The 13,482-nt window shown below is 43.4% G+C and overlaps 2 protein-coding genes across 11 annotated transcripts in view; one reads left to right on the top strand and one right to left on the bottom strand.

Moving 5' to 3' along the window:
- The window catches only part of CPEB3 (cytoplasmic polyadenylation element binding protein 3), a 100,136-nt gene extending 93,277 nt beyond the window's left edge, over positions 1-6,859 (bottom strand). For 4 of the 9 annotated variants that reach the window (XM_075423476.1, XM_075423479.1, XM_075423480.1 and 1 more), the window contains exon 1: positions 566-677. The gene's annotated coding sequence lies outside the window, so the exon portion shown is untranslated. Of the gene's footprint in view, positions 1-565; positions 679-6,636; positions 6,721-6,768 lie in introns of those variants that run through there. The other 5 variants (XM_075423475.1, XM_075423477.1, XM_075423478.1 and 2 more) reach the window with 3 other exon arrangements.
- MARCHF5 (membrane associated ring-CH-type finger 5) overlaps positions 6,822-13,482 on the top strand; it is a 34,613-nt gene continuing 27,952 nt past the window's right edge. The window contains exon 1 of one of the 2 annotated variants that reach the window (XM_075423488.1): positions 6,822-7,208. In XM_075423488.1, coding sequence (XP_075279603.1) covers positions 7,165-7,208 — 44 coding nt within the window. In that variant the 5' untranslated portion in view covers positions 6,822-7,164. The remainder of the gene's footprint in view (positions 7,209-13,482) is intronic. The other variant, XM_075423487.1, reaches the window with a different exon arrangement.

Here is a 13,482-nt window from a genome sequence, read left to right as displayed (position 1 = left end):
ATACTGATGATTCCACTTCAGAGAGAGAAAAAGATTATATTTATCCCTCCCCTGGTTCTGAACTATCAGTGCAAAAATATATTTAGCAAGAAAAACACAGCAGCTGAAATGTTAAAATTCTGTCGTCAATAAAGTATATTTAAATCAGTTAGTCACCAGGTTATCTATAGTGGCTAGCACAGCAGTTGCTTCAAATATGTATCTTGATTTAGCTAGTTGTTTTCAAACTTTATCCTAAGGACTGTAATCCACATTCATTTTCATATTGCTTCTTAAAGGTAAAAATCACTCCACAAGTCAACCCTCTTGTCAAGGTCAAGACCTACCTTTACTGAATGAAGCCAGTCTGAATGGAAAAACACTAGATAACAAATGACTTTGCAAGACAGGCCAGACAATGTCTAATGTTGGACTAATATGCAGTACGTCTTGATTATTTGCTGGTGTAAGTATTTGTACAAATCTACAATCCAGCACAGGAAATCTATATCCCCGTAGCAATACCAGCTCCGTTTGCATGCAGTAACCCACGCAGTCAACACAGAAATTTTTAAGGAACAGTTACCTTTGGATTTTCTGTATTTAAAGATCAACAAAATGACAGTATATTTATTTTCTTCTTTCGGGTTTGGTATATGACAAATAGCCGACCCCTCTGGCAAGAGCACTTTGACAACTGGAAGCTCGCAGCGCATGCTCTCCCAAGGAATCATGGGGTTTGAAGTCTTATCTATAGATGGCATTTCACTGCTGCCTGTCCTGAAAGGAAGGGGGTTCGAAAGGGGAAAAAACATACTTGCACACTCCCTCTTTCCAGGGAAAATTTCTGCGACCTGAATCACCAGCTCTGAGAAAATAAATATCTGTCAGGCTGAGCTGTGAGTAATTAAATAAGAGCTTTTAACAGCAATTTATAAGCCCAGATCAAATAGCTATTCAGAACAATCGCTAGATAAAGAAATGGTTCTAGTATTTCCAAACTTCCTTCCAAACACCAAACTTCTAGTACAAGAAATTAATCATAAGCTTATGCCATCTATGAAATATACAGCTATTACAAAGGAGATTTTGTAATGTTGCTTAGCTGAAGAAAATATTAAATAATCACCTGTCATAATCTAATTTCTAAAAACATTCTGAAACTCAAACACAAATAGGTCAAGTATGAAAATTTAAAACAAATCAAAATCAGGATGTAGGCAAAAAGTTTTACTATTTGAATAGTTTCCAACTTCCAAGTTACCACTTGCTCATTACTGAGTTACTGTTCTTCACTGAAAATTCTACCAAAAAACTCGGAACTCGGAAAAAAAAAAAGTGCAAATTTTACTATTTAACATTCCATCTGCTCTGTACACTATGGTTCCAATCTCCACATCAATACACAACCTGATAGGAGTTCCTCTCATAAGATATTAATATTTTGATGATTAATGTAGGTGGGGTAAAGTTTTCAGAATTTTGTTTACCAGCACTTGTGTTTTATCTTGTACTGGTCCATGAATTATTCTGGATATTTATTCTGGATAATTTTTCATAATACTAATTATTCAGGACCAAATACTAATGCTTGTATGGAAATTACATAGTTGAAATCTGAAATGTGAAAATATCAGTGTTCAATAAAATTGCAGGCTGATTTTTCAAAGGATGAAATTTGCATAGCTTTGTGGGTGAAAGAGAGATGACTAAAGCTGTGAAAGATAAATTAGGGCAGTTGAAAATGGGTTGTTAAAACACTTACCTCTCTGCTTTCTACAGTCTGTTTATATTGGACTGTATGGTCTGCCTGCCTTAAATCAATGCTCTAATTAAGAGTTTCTCAACACTTGCTCTAACCTGTTTGTGCTACTCTGAATCATTAAGAGCAGGAAAACTGCTTTCTTACGGCAGCTGAAAATACCTCATTTGTTGAAATATCCCAGCTAATACAGGGCTGGCTCTAGGCGTTCAATACCCCTCCTTTATGTCCCTATTTAGTTATGGGTTATTGCTTTTCAGATGATTTGAGGATTCATGTGGAAGGAACCGCACGCACCCTTTCTGTCAGTTCTTCCCAGGAGACAGCTTCACTTTGCAGATCAATTATTAAGATAAGGAGAGTGCTTATTTCGATATTCACAAATGCAGAAGCACTCCAGAACCAAAGAAAATCAGGACCTAAAGACAGTTTTTGATCAACTAGCCACCAGATGAAAAATATTTTTTGCTTCTGCAAGCCAACTCTTTCGTAACTGGAGGTTAAAAGATAACAACAGCAGCTGTATCAGAACACAAGAGCTTAATTCAGTCTGGTATCCGAGTTACCTGACCTGGGCGAGGTCCAAAGAAACAAATGTAAAAAAGGCCCAAAAAAGCCTAGCTAACTCAATTAACATTGTATTGAGTGTATTTTTATTTTATGAAATTCATTATGAAGCAATTTAAGCCTACTCTAACAAACCATTCCAGTCTTTTTGTCAGAAATGGAATATTCCAACTAGCTTGAAGGTTAAAATGAAGTATTATGTTACTGAAAAGATGAGTTTTATTGTAGAAACATTTTTCTCAGTTTAGATTTGTTTCATTTTAGCTTAATTGAGGGCTCCTTGTCTTTTCAAAGATGGAATCAAGAAGATAAAAAATGCCTAACTGATCTTGTAAATTAATTTTACGTATTACTATCATAGCAGTTAAAATACAGTTTTGCCAAAATAGAATACTTTCATATTGCCACATTACTAGGCTTTGTTGAAAACAGTGAATAATTCCAACAGTCAATGTTGTCAGATCAAAAGAACTGTATTAAGGCACTGCTTCATTATTCGGCCTCTTTCTCAGGCCTTGCTGAAATGGGCAGATAAATATTTAATATACATCCATATTATTCTTACAGTAATTGCTTGTCAACTTCTTTATTAAGCTTAAATCTGTATAAATTTGTTATCAAACAATTTAGTTTCTTAAAAGTTGATCTTTTGACATCAATCTGATAGCCAAATTTAGGGCTCAGTTTTAAGCCCTAAATAGGTTATGTTGGTTTTGGTGATTTTTATTAAGGTCTGTACTTGCCTTCAAATGTGCAGTTTTATTTAATTCAAAATGGCTGCCATCTCCAGTGAGTATCAGTGAGACTGAATTTGGTCGAATTTCAATTAGTAGCAATCATTTTCCCTCACTTCGGATTGGCAAAGGGAGTCTGTTCCCCAGAGAGTTCTCTCTGGGCTCAAATGCAGCTACTACCAGGTGAAGGCAAGAGAGGAACAGAGTGAGACAGTGCAACAAACATTATGGAGACAGAAGGAAGGAACAAAGAAGAATGTATTGAGGGATGATACAGGAAGCGATAGTTCAAAAAATGAAAAATACTGCAAGAGGCAACCTGAGATTTATAGTGGAAATTGCCAATGCAAAGAAGGAAGCATAAAGAATAAAAAGTGGAAAGAAAATGAAGAGGAAAGGGGGATGAGGGAGAGTGAATTGAAGGAAGAGACTGTTGGAGAGAATAAAGCAAACATTTGAATAGAGCAGCTGCATATCCAGTCTTGTTAAAGGGGAAGAGATGAGGATGAAATGACAACTCTTCCTCTGTCAGGGAATAAGGAGTTTTTTCTCAAATTTAGAAACTGTTGGTTATGTACATATTTTAGGATGACACTTTGACTGAGAAGAGCGGGCAAATGGAGAACACATACACTAAGCCATCCAACAAACTCCTGAACAATAAAAAGGAACAAATCAATTTTTAAATTTCAGGATCTTTAAGCTACTTACAGGATGTTAAGAGATCTGTCATTATAGAATCATACAGAATAGTTTGGGTCAGAAGGGACCTTCAAATGTCACCTAGTCCAACCCTTCTGCAATAAGCAGAGACATCTTCAACTAGATCAGGTTGCATGACCTGGAATGTTTCCAGGGATGGGGCATCTACCACCTCTCTGGGCAACCTGTGCCAGTGTTTCACCACCCTCCTTGTAAAAAAATGTCTCCAATGTAAGTCCACCCTCTTTCAGTTTTAAACCACTACCCCTTGTCCTACCATGTTTTCATGTACCCTATTACATTTTTGTATTTCATGTTTGAGAAAAATAAAGAAGGGGGAGGGGGGGGGGGGGGAAGATGTCCAAACCTACCAAGTGTTCACTGTGTGACCTGATATTCAAGCTTTGTCCAGTCTTGTCGTCCCTCCCTGTGCCAGTGGTAGAGCAAAGCAGCCGTCTTTGTCACTGACTGTTCTTCAGCCTCAAATGGTAGCCAAGGGATCCGGGGTTCTGTTCACAACCATTATTACTCATCATGACCTCACAGCTTTATCCTAAGCAGCAGGCAACTAGCATATCCTTCCCACTCCAAATCAAAAATACAAAATTGCACATAATTTTAGGAATAAAACCAGCTCCCCTACTTCCATTTGTAATATTTGAGAATAAATATATAAAACCTAAGCATTTGGCTAGTCCAGTGGATCAGTGCTCTGGCCAACAGACAATACACTTATTCCAGACCAAGATTAGGAACCAGAAACTCTGATATCTAATATTGCTTTCACATTTCATGAACAGCTGTAATTGGGACAGTGTGTATTAGGTTCTCTTCCAGGAAATCATGCCCATATGGTTGACTCAGGCCACTGTACATCCAAGACTTCTCAGCAGTGCAAGCAAAACCAAATTTACTGTCCCAAGAATAAGTACAAAATAAATTTTCTGGGACAGGACGTCAGCATGATGCCTTCTTCCTACCTGCTTCTATACATACTTCCTGCAAAGAACATTTATGTCACTGTAACTACTTCAGCATTCCTGTTTATGATATTTGCAGCAATTAGAAATAAACAACATCTTCCCTACTCTATACATGTAATACAGCTTACAAGTGCAAGTCTGGATATTTTACACACATTTTTACACCACTTTTCTCTCAACAAAGACTAGCTAAGACAGCACGATCAAAGAATCCAGTATATTTGCTAACGCTTCCTTCCTATTCTACCTGATCTCTGTAGTAATGTGTATTCACCATGCAAATGCTACTTGTCTCAACCATGACCAGATGTAGGTTGCTGCAGCTGTGCGGTTGGCCCCGTAAATTACTGCCTGGTACGGCAACTTCCGAGTAACAAAGTTGTAATTTACACAAGGTATCAGGGACTAGTTACATGTAACAAAACTTATGACAAGAGCTATTTATTAAAAATATACATACATAAATATATATTTATATATAATCTGAAAAGGAAAATTCAAAGTTGATCTTTACTAACCAACCTTTGCTGGAGCATCTCTCCTACGTGGAGAGGCTGAGGGAGCTGGGCTTGTTCAGCCTGAAGAAGAAAAGGCTGCAAGCGGACCTAATGAATGCCTATAAATATCTGAAGGGTGGGTGTCAGGAGGATGGGGCCAAACTCTTTTCAGTGGTGCCCAGCGACAGGACAAGGGGCAACAGGCACAAACTGAAGCAGAGGAAGTTCCGTCTGAACATGAGGAAGAACTTCTTCCCTCTGAGGGTGACGGAGCACTGGAACAGGCTGCCCAGGGAGGTTGTGGAGTCTCCTTCTCTGGAGATATTCAAGACCCACCTGGACAGGGTCCTCTGCAGCCTACTGTAGGTGACCCTGCTTCGGCAGGGGGGTTGGACTAGATGACCCACAGAGGTCCCTTCCAACCCCTACCATTCTGTGATTCTGTGAACCTTCCAAGAATCTGGTATGACCCAACTGCCTCTGAAAAGTAGGATTTCACCCTCTGCTTGGGGATCATGACATTATGCAGAACCTTCACATGCATGCAAATACGTGTACACTTAGACTGAGAAGGGTGGGAGACAGACGCCCATGGTGTAGATAAATCAGAAGGCAACTTCTCTCCAGCTGCTATCTGTCTCTTTGTTCTATAAAGGCTTTTCTGCTTCTAAATTTCCAGTTTTACAGACTGCAATGCTGTGTATCGCCTTCAGAACATAAAACACATTTTTAAAGCACATTAGGAGGATTTTTTCCCATTAGAAAGCACGCCTACAAACTGAAATCGAGCGCGTCGTCATTACCAGCCGTCCCACGCCTCGCCCCACTTGTGCACAGAAGCTAGCGGCCACCAGGCCCCCATCGAGCACCAAGGGCCACTCACAAGGGCGCCGGGCGCTGTCATTGCCAACAAGCCCACAGAAACGGATTAATTTCCCTCCCGCCGTGCCAGCCGCTGCCCTCCTCGGTAGCCCAGCCGGGGCCGGAACCTGGCAAGGTCCGCTCTGCCCTCGGGCCCCTCCGCCCCAAAGGCGGGCCGGCTGGGAGAGCAGGGGGCGGGGGCCGCCTGCACCTGTTCGGCGGCCGAGGGAATGGCGGGGCTGCAGGGGAGAGTGCTCCTTGCCCGAGGGTGCCCGGCCTGGCCCTCCGTCCCCTCCTCCCTCCGCCTGTGAGGGGGACGGCCGGCAGCGGGAGCAGGGCTGCGCCGCTCCCTCACCCGCCGCGGAGGGCAACGGTCGCTGCGCGAGGAGGAGGGCGTTGGCGCGAGGGCCCTTCCCGCTCCCCTCCAGGCCCTCAGGGGCACCCGGGCGGCGGCGGGAGGGCTGGCAGCCCCTACGGGGCCGCGGCTGACCTCCCCCCCGCGTCTCCCCGTCCGCCAGCGCGGCCATCCCGCCGCCACCGCGTTCCCCTACCTGCCCCGCGAGCGGTGCCGGGCAGCGACTACGGGACGGCGGCGAGGAGAGGCATGGGGAGGGGGGAGGGAGCGGCAGCAGCACCGTAGGGAGGGGAGGGAGGGGGGGAGGGAGGGGGGCGCCCCGCCGGACCTTTAAACTCGCGGCGGCAGCAGGACTACGCTTCCCAGCGTCCCGCGGCGCCGCCGGCTCCCTGGCGGAGTCGCGGGGCGGCGGTGACGAGCATCGCGGCTGCGCTCGGCGCTGACCTCATAGAGGCGCCGCCGCTTCTCAGCCCGGCAGCGCGGCGGCCGGGGCCGCGTCGGTTCTGCGCGCGGTTCCGTCCCGCCTCAGCGGCCGGCCCTCCGTCCCGTCCCCGCCTGCGGAAGGAGGGCCCACGCCGGCGGCCTCGCGGCAGGGCAGTTCGCTGCCCTTCCCCTCGCTTCCCTGCCCCTGCTGCCACGCGCGCGACGCGCGGCTTCGTCGGCGCCGGGGCCGCCTTTGTCAGGCTCCGGGCCCTCGGCTAGGCCCGCCGCTCCTCCCGGAGCCATGTCCGAGCAGACGGGGTTGGCGCTGCCGCAGACCATGGACAGGTACGGGGAGGGCCCGGCACCGGGGTACAGCGGGAGGGGACGCCCGGGGCGGGCCTGGGAGGGCCCCGCGTCTCCCGGGCTGCCCGCGGGGGCAGGTCCGCGCTACCTGTGGCCTCCAGCGGGCCTCTCCGGCCAGGGGCCGGCTTCGCTTTTTGGCTGCTGGGAGCTGTAGTGGTCCGGGCGAAGTGCGAGCTTTGGTGTGAATCAGCGCCGGGTGCCGCGGGCAGCAGCGTGGTTCCCGCGAGGGGCCGGGAAGGATGGCTCTGGCGGCCTTTGGGCCGGAGGAGGTGTGTCGGGGCCGGTGCGGGCTCTGGAGGCCTGCGGAAGGCTGTCCGGCTTCTGTGGGTCTAGGAGGGACTGTACGTACAGAAAGTATCGACGTGCATGTAAAACAAGGCCCTGAAAGATGACCAAAGCTTAACTGGCTTTGTGTGTGTTGTTGCTGGTTTTATGATTTTTGAAGAAAGCCTACAGTTGCTTTTTGGAGAGCTGTTAAAAAGTAGCTTGACTTAAATGTAGAGGAGGAAAGACGCTTGCTAACTCTTAAATTATTTTTATTATGCTTATTTTGTTTTTATGGTTTTATTTGAGTATGTAGCACTTTCACCCTGTTCTACTGAGGGCTTAAGGTTCCTTACATATAATTTTGAGTCATCTAGGAAGCCCTTAAGATTTGCCCCTGTAAGCAATGCAAACACACCGATAGCCTGCTATCCTAGGAGTCGCGATAGCCTGCTATCACAGCAGGTGGGGACGCAAAAGGGATGAACCTGTCAAGCTTTCATCACAAGGAAGCAAAAAAAACCCTGATGTTTTTCTCCTTTCCATGTCACCTCTAAGGAAAGAGGATTTAGCGAAATACAGGCTGTCATCAGGCAAGTGATGGAAATATAAACTATGTGAGGCAGGGGCAGAACTTGTGCGGCCTGGAAGGTGAGGATGAGAAGTTTGTCTGATACAGAAAGAGGATAAAAGTGAGTCGGGGAGGGAGGGAGGGAAGGTTGTTTCTGTGTTTTGGAAAAACTGAAGAAGTAAGAGGTGACAATGGGAGTGAAGTGTGGGCTGGATGAGTGGACAGTGAGGTGGACTGAGAACTGGCTGAATGGCAGAACTCAGAGGGTTGTCATCAGCGGCGCTGAGTCTAGTTGGAGGCCTGTAACTAGTGGTGTTCCCCAGGCTCAGTACTCGGCCCAGTCTTGTTCAACTTATTTATCAATGACCTGGGTGAAGAGTTAGAATGTACCCTCAGCAAGTTTGCTGATGACACCAAACTGGGAGGAGTGGTGGATACACCAGAAGGCTGTGCTGCTATTCAGCGAGACCTGGACAGGCTGGAGAGTTGGGCAGAGAGGAACCTGATGAAGTTCAACAAGGGCAAGTGCAGGGTCCTGCACCTGGAGAGGAACAACCCCATGCACCAGTGGGGTGGACCTGCTGGAGAGCAGCTCTGTGGAGAGGGACCTGGGAGTGCTGGTGGACGACAGGTTGACCATGAGCCAGCAGTGTGCCCTGGCTGCCAAGAAGGCCAATGGGATCCTGGGGTGCATTAGGAGGAGTGTGGCCAGCAAGTCAAGGGAGGTTCTCCTCCTCCTCTACACTGCCCTAGTGAGGCCCCATCTGGAGTACTGTGTCCAGTTCTGGGCTCCCTAGCTCAAGAAAGATGAGGAGCTACTGGAGAGAGTCCAGTGGAGGGCTACAAAGATGATAAGGGGACTGGAGCATCTCTCCTACGAGGAAAGGCTGAGGGAGCTGGGCTTGTTTAGCCTGAAGAAGAGAAGGCTGAGAGGGGACCTTAGAAATGCCTCCAAATATCTGAAGGGTGGATGTCAGGAGGATGGGGCCAAACTCTTTTCAGTGGTGCCCAGCGACAGGACAAGGGGCAACAGGCACAAACTGAAGCAGAGGAAGTTCCGTCTGAACACGAGGAAGAACTTCTTCCCTCTGAGGGTGATGGAGCACTGGAACAGGCTGCCCAGGGAGGTTGTGGAGTCTCCTTCTCTGGAGATATTCAGGACCCGCCTGGACAAGGTCCTGTGCAGTCTGCTGTAGGTAGGTGACCCTGCTTCGGCAGGGGGATTGGACTAGATGACCCACAGAGGTCCCTTCCAACCCTGACCATTCTGTGGTGATTTAGGTTATGATTCAGAACAATGCCTGTCAAGGAGGCTAGCAGTCAGGAACTATAAGTGCATTTCCAAGAAGTAACAGGAAGGAGGTTGATGTTTAAGAACACTGTCAGGAAAGTATTCAGTTTTATACACTTCCTGTGAATATAGGGAATAAAAGGGAAGAGTTAAGGAAGACAAAAAGAACTGGGAGGAAGATGATAGAACTATTGTGCAGAAGTGGGGAAAAAAAGGAAAAGGTTAGGAAGAGTGTCGCAGAGTCAACTCCTCTGAAACTAAAAAAATAATCCTATCTTCATCCTGAAGTTTGTAGTCCAATAATATGCAGTACTTTATGTTTCTGAGTTCTAGGAAACCACGATATTCTGAGTGGATTCCTTACTGTCTATGGCAGTTGTGTCATACCATGAAGTCCTTGTTCACCCTTTTGGGAAATGGCTGTAAGGTGGTGTTGGTAATCTGTATTGTGAACAACTGTTAAATTAAAAAGTTAATTTAAAAAATGGAAATTAGTTAAATAATGGCCGAATCAGTTTACTGTTCTTCAGTTATGTGCATCAAAACCCACGTATCCATTACACATTTAACATTCTTGTATCCTTTCAGCTTTGTGAAATTGTAATTTGTATCTGTGGTCCTTTTCAAAGACTTTTCCAGTAAACTTGGAGTAGCACTTTGAAAGTGTTCCTGACTTCCTTAATACCAGTAGGGGGGAAAAGTTTTAAGTGCCTAGGTAGCATAAAAGGAGGTATGAAGAGACACTGCGGCTTTCATACAAGAATTCATTTGGCTTAGTATAGAAAACTGTAGAAACAGTAGTATGAGAAGTGGTGAGTGGAGTGGTAAGGAGCTGGCAAGTATTTAGGATCCGCATTTAATTCAGAGTGTAGTACAATACCAATAGAAGGATTTTGGAATAACCAAGACCTCAAAATACAATCAGTGTAAATAATTTTTCAGTTACATATTTGGTTTATGGAGCGGGGTTACATTGGGAGAAACCAATTTCCATTCATGTGGTGTTTTGGAAGGTCTTACGTAAATATTTTCATGTTGTGTGTAGTGATGATCAAGATAAATCTTGATATTTCACCTTAGGGGACATAACCTGTGGATGAGTCATCTGTAGGGATTCTGAGGGGTTGAAATGCCTCTTCTATCCTGTTATCTTTATTGCCAGTAACAGACAGTTGTTTTCCCTGGTAAGAGGAAAAAGTACATATGCAAAAAAGTTACTTAAGTAACTGTTAATGGATTGTAACTTACACAATGCATATACTTTTAAACGAAATTCAGATCTCTTAGTGAAGGATGTAGCATATAGCTTTTCAGTGAATAAAACTTTAATTCTAATAGGTCAAGGATGGACAAAAATAGAGTTTTCTTTTGTTGCCTAGGTGGTCACACTGAGTGGTGATGTACTCGTATATCAGGACTAAGGTGTTGCTGCAGATCTGAATGTATGCACTGCTTTGTCTACAAGGATCAGAGCTCTTATAGCAAGTTCTTTAATTATGTATTTGTGAGAAAGAACAGTTGGTTGCTTCTCTTGACTCTTAGATTGTATATCTGTATGACTTAGAGATTTTTTTTTTCCTTTTTTGCTTAATAAAGCAATTTGGATTTCTCCAGTGTAAGGATTGTCTTGATAGCATCTCATCATTGTTGCCTGGCATTCATCTTGCTTTTATGTATTTTGTGCTCCATCCTTCCTTGTTTTCCATGCATAATTTCAGTCTGGAAGCAAACCACACATTTGTAACAAAGAGGATAAATAGCTGTTAAGGTGTAAGGAGTTTGTTACTTGAAATTTCTAGTGAAGGATTTTATACTTGCCTGAAGGATTGGCTGCAGCATAAATACGAGTAGCATGAGAAGTAGACATAACCATGAAGTGACATTACATTCTGGAGTTCTCTTCTCTGCAGCATTTAGGAAACTAATCCAGATGATGATCATGATCCTGGCCTCAGAATTGGAATTTCCATCCCTCTTGTAATTTTTTTTTACCTTCTAACTCATCTTTAAATAATGGGCCTAGATAATAGTCTTAAAATACTGTCCTTTTCTGCATGCAGAATTCTTTGCACTCTATGGTAAAGCACCATATTCCTGGACTAATGTGTGCGCGTGAAGGCAGTGGTTAGCTGTCTGTGTAAATGGTGAGGTTTTATTATTTTTAATCCCTTTATTCATGTTGGTTTAATGCATAAATTACAGAATGATAGGAATTTCCATTAAAAATTGAAATTGTGGCAGTGTTTTTATATGCTGTTAATCATCAATGTAAAACATTTTTCAAGATTTATTTAAATAAAATGGCCAGATTAAATGAAAATGTCTTGGAAATTATAGCTATTACTCGATTGAGTGCACAGAGCAAACTTTACTTGAAAGTCATTTGTCAAATTCTAACAGGCAGTGGCCATTTGATATGCTATATGTATTTTTAATGCAAAATAACTTTTTAAAGAAATGCCCAGAAATACATTATTCTGAGTGGTATTAGGATGTTGAACCTTTACGGTGATGCTCTTGTGCCTAGTATGCCAAGATCTTGAACTGAGTCAGTCCTTGTGTTTTCAAATATAATTTTGAAAACACACAAAAAACTTCAGTCTTTTGTGGGCTCTTTTAATGTTTCCTGTTCAATTAGGTCCTATAAATTCTCTGTCTCCCAGCACTGTTTGACACCAGTTCTTCCAACTGAACACTTCTAATTGTTTCTTCTAGCTGCCCTGTGTAGCGTCTGTCATAACAGGTATTCTGGCTTCTTGGTATTTTTCCCGTGTCACTTGCTTGTCAGATGTAATTTGACTTTACCTCTACTATTTTTTACGGTTATGTTTTTAAGCAGAACTGATATGTAAATTCAGTTTGTTTTTAAGTTATGTCTATAGCTATATCTTGTCAGTTTGCTATTTTGTAGCTTTTGTGTTCTTGCCAGGACATCAGTTGGCTGTGAACCTGTACTACTTAGTCTTCTTATGGAACACTTGCCTAGGTCTCGCCAGAGTTGCTGTTAGAGTACATATGAGAAAACAAAACTAGTAACTATTTATCTTACTATACAGTCTTCTTACTGTGGTGATTGAGCAGTCACTTTCTGAAGTGACATGATTTGAAAAATAGTTATTAGACATGTATTTGCCATAATGAAGTCTGTGGTGAGCCCATGTTGACAGAAAACCTAGACAATGCAATGTAGTCAAAGTTTTAAAAAATACTGTTACTTGTATGATAAACGTATCATCAGATGGTCTCTAATTTGTTTGTGAAGATAAGCTGGTCAGTCTGCTGCCTCCAAAAAACCTCAATGCTTAGCCACACACCAGCTTTTTCCTAGCTGTGACAGTGGCTATAGCTACCTTAATGTGAGCTGTAACGCTAAAATGCGCTCATAATTTGAGCTTTATTCTCTTGACTTCAGTTGAATTATGTGTGGATTGCTCTTGCAATTGGTTATACCAAGGGTTCAGAATGCTGGGCTTTTGTTTTGTAGGGCTTTTTTAAAGCATATTCTGTGGTAGTGATTTGTGATACTCCTTATACTATCTAAATTAAAGACAACCCTGCTCCCTTCTTCCCATACAGCATCATACAACTGTTTTGTCCTCTACCCTTGCCATTCCTTATTTAAAGGAGATAATAAAGTTGAAATTGCAGGTAGACTTTAAAAGCAATTAAAAGATAAAACACAGAATTGCAGTTGGTTTAAGAAATTACTTACACTGTACAGTAAGGAGTACTGTTGCAACTAAATTTTCTCTTTGCCAGAGCACTGATTTGTCAGAAAAATGCTAGCAATTGAGGTTCAAAAGTCGCAAAAGAGCAAATTTATGGGGTTTCTATTTTGATTTTCTGAATTGTCATCTGATTCCATGGTAATTTTCGTATTTTTTTTAAAAGAAAAACACATATGCCATGGTTTTGTACATAATTTTCAATTGCTCTTTTCATTCTATTTGTGGTGGTGTTTGTGTTGGTATGAATCTTCTCCTTCCCTCTCTGGAAGCGCAGGCACTGATTTAGTTTATTTGGACAATTAACTCTTGGTACCTTAGTAACGAAAGGCATCAGTTTGGATTAAAACCTTAATGCTACAACCTAGCTGAAGTAATTACTGCAATGTGGTCTTTGATTTAAGA

Source organism: Opisthocomus hoazin, chromosome 6, assembly GCF_030867145.1.
Source record: "Opisthocomus hoazin isolate bOpiHoa1 chromosome 6, bOpiHoa1.hap1, whole genome shotgun sequence".
Classification (NCBI taxonomy): domain Eukaryota; kingdom Metazoa; phylum Chordata; class Aves; order Opisthocomiformes; family Opisthocomidae; genus Opisthocomus; species Opisthocomus hoazin.
Note: the sequence above shows the minus strand (reverse complement) of the source record. Positions and strands in the feature narration are given on the sequence as shown.